Consider the following 13,981-nt stretch of genomic DNA (forward strand, 5'->3'; position numbering starts at 1 on the left):
ATTCATTTATTCTTTTTTAAAGCCCTCTTTATAGCAACATCCAACACTTAGAATTTTGAGGTCAGCAACTAAGTATGTGTTACATTTCTTCTTTTTCCTTCGGATATACCAATCCTGTCTGGTGCCCTCCATATGCATCAAAAAAACAGCATTGATTGAGGCTGTTGTTCAAAGTAAGGGAATTTAAATAGTGCCCCTTTAACGTGACACACATTATAGGGACTTGTTACATCCCCTCCCTTTTTTCTGGGGGATAATTTTGGGAAAATTGTTGCCCTTGTATTTGGGTATATATGATATGTGGATCGGGAGCCTAGGATCATGGTTTTAATCTCTTTTGACCCTACCGTTTCAAGTATATAAACTGAATTCAATCCCTTCTTGGCCTTTTGGCTAAGATCATGTGTAAACGGAATTCATAGCCCTGTCCAGGCTTTCCTGGAGGAAACATTAGCTCAGAGTCTGGCTGACTTAGGGCAAGTTCATCACTCTCACTGAGATCATCAAGTATATGCTGTGAAGGAGTGGAGTATGATGGTCGAGATGGGACTCTGGAGTCAGATAGCTGTATTGATCTGTCCTCTTGACTGCTGTGTCTCCAGTACCTAGAACAGTACATATCAGACCTTCAGTAAATTATTTGTGAAGGAAGGAGTAAATCCCAGTGTATCAGCAGACTATTCTAGTCATCCTGTAATTAACCTAAAGATCATCACTTGAATTAAACTCCTGTTGTTACGGCAAACGTTGGCAGAAGCTTTATTTCCCCAGTAAATGGTGGATTCAGGTTTATTAGTGAATTGTTCACCAGATTTGCTTGTGGAATTATAAAACTATTAATCACAGTTTCTATTGAACATGGCCCATAACATAGTGTACTTGATTTGATTCTCTCTGCTATTTCAGTTTGCCCCCAAATCTATACTTTATCTCTGAGGTAATTTTCAGTTTTAATTTCTGATGATTCTTCTGAAATTGCTGATTCTCAGTGCTCTCAGAGACAAGGATACTGAAAGCTGGTATGCTTAGTTATAAAAAGATAGTAAGTCTCCATTAAAGAAGTGATATTTCTTTTCAAAGCATGAAGGTAGTTCCAAGAGTAACAGGTTATACGTTACTTACAGAATAATGGCATGTACCAGGTAAATCCTTTGTATTTTTCTGTGCCTTCTTGCCTGGTATCGCACTTGAATGTGCCAGGCTGAGCAGGGGTTAGCTTTGGCTGACTACAATGGGCGCTGGATTGAGCAGCCTGGTTGGGAGTGAATGAAGCTTTTAGCTTGCTGGGTCTGCTGCAGATGGTCCCTTAGCTCAGTGACGATGTCTCAGTCAGTAGAACACTAGCTGTAGAACACTAGTGGAACTCCTGCTGTGGAAGGAGAAAGCAGGAAACTTTTTTTTTCTTTTAAAGATTTTATTCATTTATCTGTTAGAGAGAGAGAGAGGGCGCAAGCAGGGGGAGCAGCCGGCAGAGGGAGAAGCAGGCTCTTTGCTGAGCAAGGAGCCGGATGCAGAACTTGATCCCAGGACCCTGGGACCATGACCTGAGCCAAAGGTGGATGCTTAACTGACTGAGCCACCCAGACGTCCCGAAAGCAGGAAACTCTTGACTAAATAATTAGTGGTAGGATAAGTTTGTAGACTGACTGACTAACACACACATGTGCAAATAACATGGGTTTAACCATGAGATGGAGAAGTCTTCTGACGGTGACTGTGGATACTGACAGTTCAGACTGTCCTCCAAGTGATGGAACCCAATGGAGCAAAGGTGACAGGTTTAGGGAGTCACTCTGACCTCTCTAGAGTGGAGTATGAGTTTTCTCTAGTTTGACATTGAAGCTTTTTGTCTTTTTCCTCCTATATCCCTCCACACCCTCTGCTATTCACAGTACCTGCTAGATACTCTCAACTAGTTATACTATGACTTGACACTGTAGCTGCATCTGTGTTTCTCTTCATCAGCTTGGATTATCAGCAGTGATGTTGGCAGAGATCTTGTGAGAAGGTATAATAAAAATAATAAAAATTAAAATCCTATTTAATTTCCCTGATAGCTAATGATGTTGAGATCAGACTGAGGACACTAGGAGATGAGAGAAGGCCCCCAGAAGGGAACGAGTTAAGAGCTGTTCTCTCTGAATTTGTCTGGCTGTTGCTTTGTGTTAGTTTAGGTAGTAAAGGAACCTGGGTGTTTGGCCCATACTGTTGATGGTGCTAGATATGAGGTATAGCTTTCTTCCTTCTCCAGTCACACTTTGCCTTTTGTGTGTGACAGCATGGACAGGATGTTCCTGCTCAGGGTGCTTGGCTTGCCTCCCTTTTGGTTTTGAACCAGTGCTGCAAATCTTAATGGACTCCTTTTTTGGTAAATAACAGCCTTATTAAGATGTAGTTCACATACCATACAATTTACCCATTTAAATTATATAGGGGTGCCTGGGTGGCTTAGTTGATCGAGCATCTGACTCTTGATTTTGGCTCAGGTCATGATCTCAGGGTCCTTGGACTGAGCCCTGTATCTGGTTTGCACTCAGCCAGGGGAGGGGGGCTTCTGCTTGAGATTCTTTCTCCACTTCTCCCTCTGTCTCTCCTCCCATTCACATGCACACACGTTCTCTCGCTCTCTAACAAATAAATAAAATTTTTAAAACTAAAGTGTATAATTCAGTGGTTTGGTTTTTGTCCCTTTTTTTAAAAGATTTGTTTATTTATTTAGAGACCACAGGCGCTTGTGAGTGGGGGGAGGGGTAGAAGGAGAGAATCTCCCACAGACTCCCTCCTGAGCATGGTGCCCAAAGTGGGGCTCATCTCTCTTGACCTATGAGATAATGACCTGAGCTGAAAGCAGGAGTTGGACACTTAACTGACTGAGCCACCCAGGTGCCCCTAATTCAGTGTTTTTTAATATATTCACAGAGTTGTGCAACCACCACCACGATCAACTTTAGAACATTTTTATCACCTGAAAAAGAACCCCTTGGCAGTCACACCCCATTTTCTCCCAGTCGGTATACTTTCTCTCTCTATGGATTTGCCTATTTTGGACCTTTCGTATAAATGGAATCACACAATGTGGAGTCTTTGTGTCTGGCTTCTTTCACTTAGCATGTTTTCAGGGTTCTGCCATGTTGTAGCATGTGTCAGTACTTCACTCCATTTTATTGCTAAATAATATTCTGTTGTATGGATATGCCACTTTTATTTATCCATTCATCAGGTGAATACTATTTGAGTTTCCATTTATGGCTATTATGAATAATGGTGTTATGAATATTTGTAAGTTTTTCTGTGGACATATGTTTTCATTTTCCTCAGGAGTGGAATTGCTGGGTCATATGGTAACTCTGTGTTTAACCTTTTGAAGAATTGTCATACTGTTTTCCAACACAACTACTCCATTTTATATTCCCACTAGGAGTATACGAGGGTTCCAGGTTTTTCACATCTTTATTATCCATCTTGTCCCTGTAGCCATCCTAACTGGTATAAAGTGGTATCTCCTCATGGTTTTGACTTTTCACATTTTTTTTTGAGTAGGCTTCATGCCCAGAGCAGAGCTCAACATGGGGCTCGAACTCATAACAGTGAGAGCAAGACCTGAGCCGAGAGCAAGAGTCAGGGCACAAGCCGCCCCCTCATTATGGTTTTAATTTGCATTTCCCTGATGGCTGGTGATGTTGAGCGTGTTTCATGTGCTTATTGGCCATTTGTATATCTTCTTTGGAGAAATGGCTATTCTGATCCTTTGCCCCTTTTATTTTTAGTTTTTTGTTTTGTTTTGTTTTGTTTTGTTTAAGTAGGCTCCATGCCCAGCATGGAGCTCAACGCAGGGCTTGAGCTCATGACCCTGAGATCATGACCTAAGCTGAGATCAAGAATCAGATGCTTAACGGACTGAGCCACCCAGGCACCTCCCTTTGCCCATTTTAAAATTGGGTTGTCTTTTTATTGTTGAGCTGTGAGAGTTCTTTATATATTCTAGATATAAGTCCCTTATCAAATATGTTCGTTCTGTAGGTGGTTTTATTTTCTTGATGGTGTCCTTTGAAACACAAAAGTTTTTAATTTTAATGTAGTTCAATGAACCTGTTTTTTTCTTTTACTGCTTGTATGTTTGGTGTCATATCTAAGAAGGCTTTACCTAACCCAAGGTCACAAAGATTTAATCCTACATTTTCTTCTAAGAGTTTTATAATTTTAGCTCTTAACATTAGGTCTGTGATCTGTTTTGAGTCAGTTTTTGTGTTTAGTGTGAGGAACAGCCTAGCCTGACTTTTTTTCCCTGCATGTGGATATATCCACTTGTTCCAGTAACATTTGCAGAAGCAAAGTTTTGAATTGATCCTTTCGCTCCTCACTGTCTGCCTGAAAGTAAGAGAATATCTACACCTTGGGTTTTATTTACCTAATACATAATTTTCCCACCCAAATCGTGTATTCCACACAGCTGCAATGATATTTCCTTTTTATCATTAGACAGATTACATCAATGCCAGTTTCATGGATGGCTACAAGCAGAAGAATGCTTACATTGGTACACAAGGTAAGCTAGGGTATTCCTCACAAGTTGGTTTTATGTCATCTACCTGTGATAACTTGCACCAGATGATTGCATAGTTTTTGAAGGATATGGTAACTTGAGGTGATGTTGTGGCCACTAGATCCTGGCCTTTCATAAAGATTGGGGTTATTGAGGAAAGCAGAGGAGAGTTATAGAGTTTCTGTACCAGATATGCCTGGAAACTCGCTTCCTAGAGATAAACTGGAGATTTGAACATATAACACTACTACAAGTTTTTGGACTATGCATTGCCAACCCAGGGGAATGGGACATCAGAACTCACTGGCCAGTGAGATGCTCTCTATGTCCAGTAGGAGGCCAGGAATGGCAGTGGGACTTCTCAGAGACTGAGTCCATCCAGTCTGTGAAAGGGTGTTGCTGTCCTGAGAGACTTTTGCTCGTTCCTCTACCATCAGAGAGCAGTCTTCTGATATGCATAGTCTATACTAGGTCTGACTGTGAAGATTTCACGTAGAGTTTCTGCAGATGCTCCTGTGGGCCCCAGTACTCCTCCTGACCTGGCCTCGGCCATCTCAAGGAGAATACCAAGTTGCCTTCAAAGAGGGTAGGGAGAGATCACAGCACAGGAGCACGTAAGAGGCTACCCTATGCGCTTTAGGCCCTTTGACCATTGCAGAACATGGCCAGCAAAAGATCCGGCAAATACCTCTTTAGCAAGTGATCAAACTTAGTATCACCAATAATAGACAGATACCATGCCTCTGGTTGTGATATAGTGAGAACTATATAACATAACCTTTATTGTTTGTTGCCAGTTTTTAAGTCTGAATCTAATCATGAAAAGTAAACCAGGAAAATCCAGATGGTGGAACATACTATCAGAAAACTGGCGTAGACTCTTCAAAGTTAATGCCATGAAAAACAAAAGCAGGGAACTGTTCTAGATTAAAGGAGACTAAAGAGACATGATAACCAAAGGCACATGCCCATGATTGCAACTTCAGTTTAGAAAAGAAAACTGTTAAGGACAAACTTGGGATAATTGGAGACTGTAGATTAGGTAATATTATTGTATCAGTGTTTAATTGCTTCAGTGTAATAATGGTATTGTTCTATAGGAGAAAGTCCTTGTTCTTCTAAATATGTGCCCAAGTATTTAGGAATAAAATGTGTAATTTCTGGAACTAACTTTTAAATATTTACAAAATAAAAAGCATGTGTATGTATATATAGAGAAATAAATGTTGTAATGATAGCTAAAAATGATAGCTTTCAAGCTAAAGAATTTATGAGTACATTTTAGAATTCTTCCAACTTCTCACTAGTTTTAAATTTTTCAAAATAAAAGTTGAGGGAGAAAAAAATGGATCTTGATATATTGTTAATTGGTCTAATGGTCACAGGTTTATATTTTCCCTCTAGGAGGGACCACTCCCTCCAAAAGGAGTCCTTTCAAAACCCCAAGAAGAAATGAGAATTATCAGGAAAAATTTTTGGCATATACAATATGACGAGATCTGCCTGAGAGTAGGGGCTTTGTTGAGGGAGGATGGCGTTGGCAGATTGGGTTTATGGAGGGTAAGGATTGGCTTGAGGGTACCCCAGAATGCTTTCTTCTCCAGGTTTAGAAGGCAAAGCTACTACTCAGAGTTGCAGGAATTGGATTCTTCTTATTTAAAAAAATATTTATTTACTTATTTATTTATTAGAGAGAGAGAGAGCACAAGCAGGGGAAGAGGTAGAGACGAGGGAGAAGCAGACTCCCTGCTGAGCAGAGAGCCCGATGCAGGACTTAATCCCAGGACCCTGGGATCATGACCTGAGCTGAAGGCAGACGCTTAACCGACTGAGCCACCCAGGCTCCCACAGGAATTGAATTCTTTAGGGTGGCTTTGAAGGCCCTGTCCAGAAGAAACTCCCCTAAGAGTATGAAAGAGATATTTTGAGTCAAGCACAGATCACCTTTAGATAGCATCAGTACTGTGTTAAGACTGGAAGATGGGGTCCTGTGATGTGGAGAAGGCTGATTTGATTTGCCTGGCTAACTTTCTTGGCTATATTCAGTATTTTGATTCTTACTAATAATACTATTTCTACTAATAACATCTGTTATCTACTGAGAGTATCTTATATATCAGGTATATAATCTTCATCTAATTATTACAGAGACTCTGCGAGGAAGGTTTATTAACCCAGCCCAAAGAGGTTAGGCGATGTTGGATCACACAGGTAGTAAGTGGCAGAGCCGGGATTTGAAAGTATGTCTGTTTGACTCAAAAGTCCTCACAAGCCAAGTCAGAGGATTGTTTCGCCCATGGCAGCATAAACCACTGATTTGAGTTCTTCAGAAAAGTTCACTGTTAAAGAATAATCTGGGAAGTGCAGCTTTCCCTTCTAAATCTCTCTTATGCCTCGGAGGAAGTTATGACCCCTCTTTGCCAAGACTGAGTCAGAGTGGTATCTGGGTTGTCGGGTGCTCTGTGGCAACACCATTTTTGCCAGTGATTTGAATGTGGCAGATGAAGCAGTGAGTGCTGCTGTGGTGCCAGATAGTAGGATGTGGACTTAGGCGGGGGTCAGACGCGGGGAAAGGGAGTTCTTACTGTCTTCTTCACATGCATACTATGGTAATGTAAGGGCATTGTAGAAAATTTAGAAGATGGAGGTGAAATTCACTCACAACCCTGAGACCCAGAGATAATGTTAACATTCTGTAGCGTCTCCTTCCAAACCGTTTTCTGTGCAAATAGATATAGACATATAAAATACCTAACAGAATGGATTCTTTCTATATGTTACCCCTTTGTTCATTTGATGGTATCTTGTGAATACCTTTCCAGAGCAAAAATAACAGATCTTACAACATCACCTTTGTGGACTACTTAAATCGGGGATCTGCCATAATTTAACAACCCTCTCTTGGTAGACATTTAGCTTGCTTCCAAGACCTCACATGCTTTTGGCAGTGTCCACTTCTGCCAAGAGGGAATTCTAGTGTCATAAAACATTAATGCTGCTAAAAGGCTTTAGCAAAAATGGTCATAAAACCAGCAGACTTCCAGGACAAAATCAACCCTTGATACTGCCCTTCTTCCCTGAAAGCAGAGGAGGAAAAAGGATTGGGAAAGTACGAGGAATTATCCCGTGTTGTTACTTCCTTGATTAAAAGGGAGTTGGTGGCCCATAAGTATCTTCAAAGTTTCCCCTAGTGCCCAGCCCTGTGAACATTCTCAGCTCTAAAAGGGACACTTGACAACGTGGCTCTTACTCTCAGCACCACGTTTGCTGAGACATGATTCATTCTCACAAAGTAGACTGACTGATTTAAGACCGCATACATTAAATGGTTAAGCTGTTTTGATCCAGCTATGCCATCAAGAGCTGTCTATATTGTGATGAAGCAAGTTTTTATTTTTTAATTTAATTTTTTTTTTTAAGAGAAACAGAGAAAGTGTGAGCAGGGGAGGGACAGAAGGGGAAGGAGAGAGAGACTCTTACTCAGGCTCCACACTAAGTGTGGACAGGGCTTAGTCTCACAACCCTGAGATCATGACCTAAGCCAAAATCAAGAGTCAATGCTTAACCGACTGAGCCACCCAGGCGCCCCTGTGATGAAGCAAGTTTTTAGAAAGATTCAGCTGGCAGGGGTATCCAGAATAGACTGGAAAAGGAGGAGTCTTATTCAGAAAAATAAACCACAGTGGTATTACAGTAACTCAGACAAAAGACGATGTGGTCCTTATGGCAGTGAAATTGGGTTGGGAGGGCAGGATAAAAACCAAAAACAATCCAAAGGCAAAAAATCTCTAGGACTTGGTGACTGCTTCTGGAAGATAAAGGAAATGGATAAGTCAGAGTTGACTCCAACTTTTTAAGACTGAGTGATTTAGGAATGCCAATACTTTTTTAAAGAGAGATGGGAAAGTAGAGAGAAAAGGCTAATTTTGAAGGAAGTGATTGAATCACAAGTGTGTTGGGTCTGAGGAGACCCATGATGGGACATGGAAGGGGAGTGGTTCAGTAGGCTTTAGATTGTAAGGCTTTAGGGAGATGAAAACAGCTAGAGGCATGTACACAGTTGACACTGTCTGTCTGGATGTGCCAGCTCAAGCCCTGATGGTAAGGCTCTTGAGAAGGTGCGCAACAGTACTTCTCAAACTGTAACTTATCTCCATCTCCACCTGGGGTCTTGTTAAAATGCAGATTGCACATTTCTCATACAGTGCTGGTGCTGGTGGTTCAGGGACCACCCTGAATAGCAGGGATGCATCGAGAAGAGCAGGGAGCTAGCATCTGTGCTTTGGAGTTATTAGTTGGGGACAAAATCAGAAACTCCTAAGAAGGAAAGAAGGGCTTCCCTGGGTAATGTCCTTGTCTTATCCTTCCATTCCAGGCCCTTTGGAGAATACCTATCGTGATTTCTGGCTCATGGTATGGGAGCAAAAAGTCCTGGTGATTGTCATGACCACCCGGTGAGCTCTTCCCCTTTCTTCGCTCTGCACTCTGCCCCCAGCCTGTCCCCAAGCATGGGGGATTCAAGAGGGGAGTTTAGCTCGAACAATGAGGATTAGGAAAGCCATGGCAAAAAGTTTGAGATGTTTCAGCTTTTTCTTAGTTGACCCAGAATTAACGTAGCCAGGGTATGGTGGAGATTGATAGGTCTAACTTGTCACAGTTTTAATCTAACTTGTCAAAGTTTTAATCCTTGGCTCTGGTGACCCTGTGCCAGTACAGTCTCTTCCGAGGTCCTGGCCTTATCCGCTAAAGGAAGTATTGGAAAACGTGGGACAGTTCACTTTTAATCTGCTCCCTACTTCCAAAGGGCAGCTGTCTTCCTGGCTTCTGAATTACCAGATCCTCTTTACTCTCCCCTTCCTGCTACTTTTGGTAGTTTTTCTGCTCATTCATATTTCCACTTATAAGAGAACTGCAAAAAGAGAGATGAAACAGAGGTCAGGCAGGAAGCTCTTGATGGAAGGAATCCTTTTGAAATCTTGGTCTACATATCTGCCAAAACTTGAGAAATTACAAATTCATTAGTATCATCATTACCATTATGATAATTAGAACCTATTTTGGATGAGGAGAAAAACGTTAATGTTCGCTCGGTTCCCTTTCTCATGGCACAGTCACAATCACCTTTGCTCCGGAGAGGTGGCCGTGGAAGAAGTAGCACCTTGGAGCACTTTGGAGGCACTAAAGGGCAGTGAGGTAGATTTTAGGCCTTTACATAAACCTCCTGCCGGCATCCCAGGAGCTGTGCCTTTCCCCCTCCTCTCAGCTAAGGGCTCTAACTGGGGGAGGGAATGAACACTGGCTGAGATACGGAGCAGAGAGTTCAGTCTGGCCCGCCATATTTTGTCTGCTGTCTTTTTTTTGTCCTCCCAGTATTTATCCTGGTTATGTGAGGAGTAGCAGGAGGGATCAGGAAAGGTGCCAGATGGTGTAACAGGCACCCAGTAAATGTCTGCTAAATGAGTACATGCAGAAACTTTAGCCGATGCTACACCCGTTCAGAATGAAGGTTTCCCACCTTTTCTGCCAAGAATCAAAGGTATCAGTTAGAAGCAATGCAAGAGATGACATTGCTGCTAGGAGTCCAGCAGATCATAGCTTACTGCTGTGGAGAGGAAGGATGGAATGCTTACCTTGCTGTATGTTGTCTTCAGCTTTGAGGAGGGCGGCAGGAGAAAGTGTGGCCAGTACTGGCCATTAGAAAGAGACTCTCGGATCAGATTTGGCTTCCTCACGGTGACCAATCTAGGCGTGGAGAACATGAACCATTATAAGAAGACAACACTAGAAATTCACAACACAGAGGTAAATCCCAGTTTCTGTTTTCTCACCTTTTTTAAGCTGGGGGAGAACTGTAAAGAAAATCTCCAAAGGGAAAAGCAAGAATCCAGGCAGCTTATAAGTTACTTTCATTTTTCTGGAAACAGGATCAGGATATTCAGCTCAGAGCCAATATAGCCATATTGTCTCAACACGACAGTGGCATTACTTAGGAATAAAACTTATAAGAAATCTGGGTCCTACATAGAGAATTCTGTCCTCTCCAGACATTTAACCTTTCCTTTGGGTTTGTAGAGAAGCTACTGTGGAGAAGGTTGAGGGTGGTAGGCAGGAACCTTGGTGAGGATACCAGGGGACTGAGAATCTAGAAAAGCCAAATGTAGTCAGGGGCAAGCAGAAACAACCTTGTTAACTTTTGTTTCTTTTCTCATCCAAGGAGCGGCAGAAACGCCAGGTGACCCACTTTCAGTTCCTGAGCTGGCCAGATTATGGTGTCCCTTCCTCAGCAGCTTCTCTCATCGACTTCTTGAGAGTGGTCAGGAGCCAGCAGAGGCTGGCTGTCAGCAGCATGGGCGTGCGCTCCAAAGGGCAGTGCCCGGAGCCACCCATTGTCGTCCACTGCAGTGCAGGCATCGGCAGGACAGGTAATGCCCTTAATGATGCGGCAGCTCTCAGAGCATCCAGAGGCAGTAACGACGGGGGAGAAGTAACAAAGCCTTAGTTGCCAGTTTGCGAGAATTTGATCCATTGGTAGTGAATTCCCATGAAAAATTCCTCTTTAATGTCCTTTTGGTATCCCTTGTGCTAGCTGTGCTGGCCAAAATATACCCTTCAGAGGCCAGGGCCCCTAGGGGTTGATGCTTTATACAATCCCATCAGCATGATTATCTTCGGACCCTGTCACTGTCACCTGCGTCTTCCGGAGAGCTCAACTGGGCTGTTGCTTCCTTCTCATCCCCCTCCCTAAGGAGATCCCCACACTGAGCTGTGCTCTCATTCTGGAGCTAGTTAGCAGCTTTTACTTTAAGGGATGTGCATTGCAGGGACTGCTGGTCTTTCTAGTTCAGAGTTCCCTTTGGGGAAAAGTCAGGAAGAATAGGCTTCTGTTAGGTCTCTGTGGAAGAGTTGTGGAATCTCTGAAAATTAGGGCACAGCTGTGGGAATGCTGTCATTCTGTCTTGTCTAAGATTGAAGTAGGCAGTTCTTCTATGTCACCTTCCCACCTTCTCTTCCTGTTACCTCCAGTACTGTCCTGAGAGACAAGAGGCCTTCTCATTTCTCTGGACTCCCAGCACTCCAAAGTGACCTCCTCCTTGAATCCTTTCAGGCCTAAGACCACCTGGCCACCTACCATGAGGCATCTTGCCTTTGAATTCATTCATCTAACCTGCCTGGGTCATTTGGTAGAGGGAGGGACAGAGGAGAGATAGACCAGGTATGACCACTTCTTTCCTTCCTTCAGGTACCTTCTGCTCACTGGACATCTGCCTGGCGCAGCTGGAGGAGCTTGGCACCCTTAATGTGTTCCAGACGGTGTCCCGCATGAGGACCCAGAGGGCCTTCAGCATCCAGACCCCTGAGCAGTACTATTTTTGCTACAAGGCAATCCTGGAGTTTGCAGAAAGGGAGGGCATGGTGCCCTCCAGTCACAACCTCCTGGCCATGGAGGGTCAGTAACTGTCCCACGATCCTCCTACATGCTGGCCAGCCTTCCTTAAACTACCCTGGACACCGCTGAGCCTATAGGTTGCCATCAGTTACGCTGAAGCAATGGACCAACCTCTTTCTCGTGTCTCCTGATGCACTCGTGCACGCAAGGCAGCCTTTCCCTTTGGCTAGATAGATGTGGTGAAATTGTCACTAGAAAGGGCCAGCAGCAATGTGTTCTTAATTCCTAGCACCTGCTATCGAACTGTGCCTTATTAAAACCAAATTGTGGCTATCGGTTTTTCCAGGGGCCCCGAGGTAAGTGGGGGAGGAAACTCCCTCCCCCCTTTCCCAATGCCATTCTCCTTCTCGAGGTCTCTTCCTCATTCCTTCCCTTTGCTAGGGTTTGATGGGGAGGTTTGGTGAGCATCCACCTTCCTTCCCAGAGAGCTTGATCAAGTTACATACTCTAGAGAACATCCCGAGTGCCAAGCACGTTTATACCTAGGGCGTGTATTCCAGTCTTTTCTGTCATTCTGTGTGTGTGTGTGTGTGTGTGTGTGTGCGCGCGCACGCGTGTGTGCTTGCATGCACGCGCACTCACGTGTATGGGTCCATATGTACGTGTGTATATAATATATATTGTATGTGATAATATGGTCGTATCCTATAAATACATATACACAGAGATACTCCTTTGTAGACTTTCCTGGGGCTCCGTGTTGCAGTTCAGGACTCTTTGCTTCCTGGACCCTACTGTTTATCCTGGACTAGCTGGGGCTGGGGATCATATCTTTTGTTGTCAGAGCGCAGAGTGGTGGAAGAGAACACACACACATCCACTCTTCATGCTCCTGCCACAGGCCCTCATTCTTACATAATGACTTATCTCTTTCCAGGATACTGGAGCCGAGAATTCTGATTTGTGGTGACACTGGTTTAACTCAGCATGAATTGCCCTTATCTAATGATTTTATTCTGTTTACTTTTCCAATTTGGGGAATAGACCTCCACTGTGATTCCAGACCCCTCTTTCCTCTCCCTGTCCCTTGGGGCTTGGGGTCTGGGAGTAAAGATGTGCAGTCAGAGCCAAGAGCAATTGGTACGAAGTCTTAGAAGGAAAGAGAGGGAGCCCAGGTGTGAGAGAGAGGAAACTACTATGAGAATCCCTCCTTGGGATAACGAACTGGGGCCCCTTTTTCTTTTGCTAAAAAGTTCCTTTCCTTATCCAGCTTGGCCCTGTCCACTCAAATGCCCATCTCTTCCTGCCTAGCAGCCTGCCAGACCTTGGAGCTCAGGCTAGGCGGGCTCTGTGTCAATAAAAAGCTTAACCCCTGGCTGGGTGAGGCAGTTGCCTGCAATCACTGTTTGCCCCCATTCACCCATCCTGCCCCTGTCTGCTTCCAGCCTCCCCAGCCTGATGTGCCAGGGATGGAATCAAGAGTGCCCAGCACTCCACATTCCCAAGAAAATCCCAGGAATCCCTAAACCTTCTCCCATTCCAGATGAGGTTGGCAGCTGATCAGACCTCAATAATTTTATACTGTAATAAGCTCTTTGAATGTATATATTCTTATTTTTACAATCTTTTCATTTTGTATTTAACATCAATGGACTGAGTCAGATTCAGAAAATAATTGTAAATGTTCATATTCAATGTCTTATAGTGATACAGTTTTGTATTTACGTATAAATATACCGACATGATCAAACCCTTTTAGCTTCATCAATTTAGTAGCAGTCTGGGCTGGGAAGGTGAGAAGGGGGTCCAAGAGCTGGTCTGGGAGGGACGGGGAAGCAGGGAGGGACCCAAGGCCTGGGTATCTGAGACTTTCAGTTCTCAGACCCATCTGCTTTATCCATAGGCCATAGCCCTAGCTCTGGGCAGGCAAAGGGAACCACCAATTGAGTGCTTGCTGAGTGCCAGTGTCTGTGCTTGGTGCTTTTCCCCCCATTACCTCATTCAAACCTAACAATAATCCAGTGAGCTTATTATGCTCATTCCCTTCTATT

General features: G+C 43.6%; 1 protein-coding gene and 1 long non-coding RNA gene across 2 annotated transcripts in view; one reads left to right on the forward strand and one right to left on the reverse strand.

The window, feature by feature from the left end:
- PTPN9 (protein tyrosine phosphatase non-receptor type 9) overlaps positions 1-13,680 on the forward strand; it is a 77,353-nt gene extending 63,673 nt beyond the window's left edge. Inside the window, exons 9-13 of the mRNA XM_034668019.1 lie at positions 4,480-4,546; positions 8,919-8,997; positions 10,195-10,345; positions 10,758-10,965; positions 11,784-13,680. Coding sequence (XP_034523910.1) covers positions 4,480-4,546; positions 8,919-8,997; positions 10,195-10,345; positions 10,758-10,965; positions 11,784-11,998 — 720 coding nt within the window. The 3' untranslated portion in view covers positions 11,999-13,680. The remainder of the gene's footprint in view (positions 1-4,479; positions 4,547-8,918; positions 8,998-10,194; positions 10,346-10,757; positions 10,966-11,783) is intronic.
- On the reverse strand, positions 258-10,285 carry LOC117803740. Its single transcript, XR_004627761.1, has 3 exons — positions 10,174-10,285; positions 1,123-1,369; positions 258-605 (listed from the first exon to the last, which is right to left on the reverse strand). It is a non-coding gene; the product is annotated as an uncharacterized LOC117803740 (long non-coding RNA).
- Positions 13,681-13,981: the final 301 nt, after the last annotated feature.

The sequence above is a fragment of the Ailuropoda melanoleuca genome, chromosome 9, assembly GCF_002007445.2.
Source record: "Ailuropoda melanoleuca isolate Jingjing chromosome 9, ASM200744v2, whole genome shotgun sequence".
Taxonomy (NCBI): domain Eukaryota; kingdom Metazoa; phylum Chordata; class Mammalia; order Carnivora; family Ursidae; genus Ailuropoda; species Ailuropoda melanoleuca.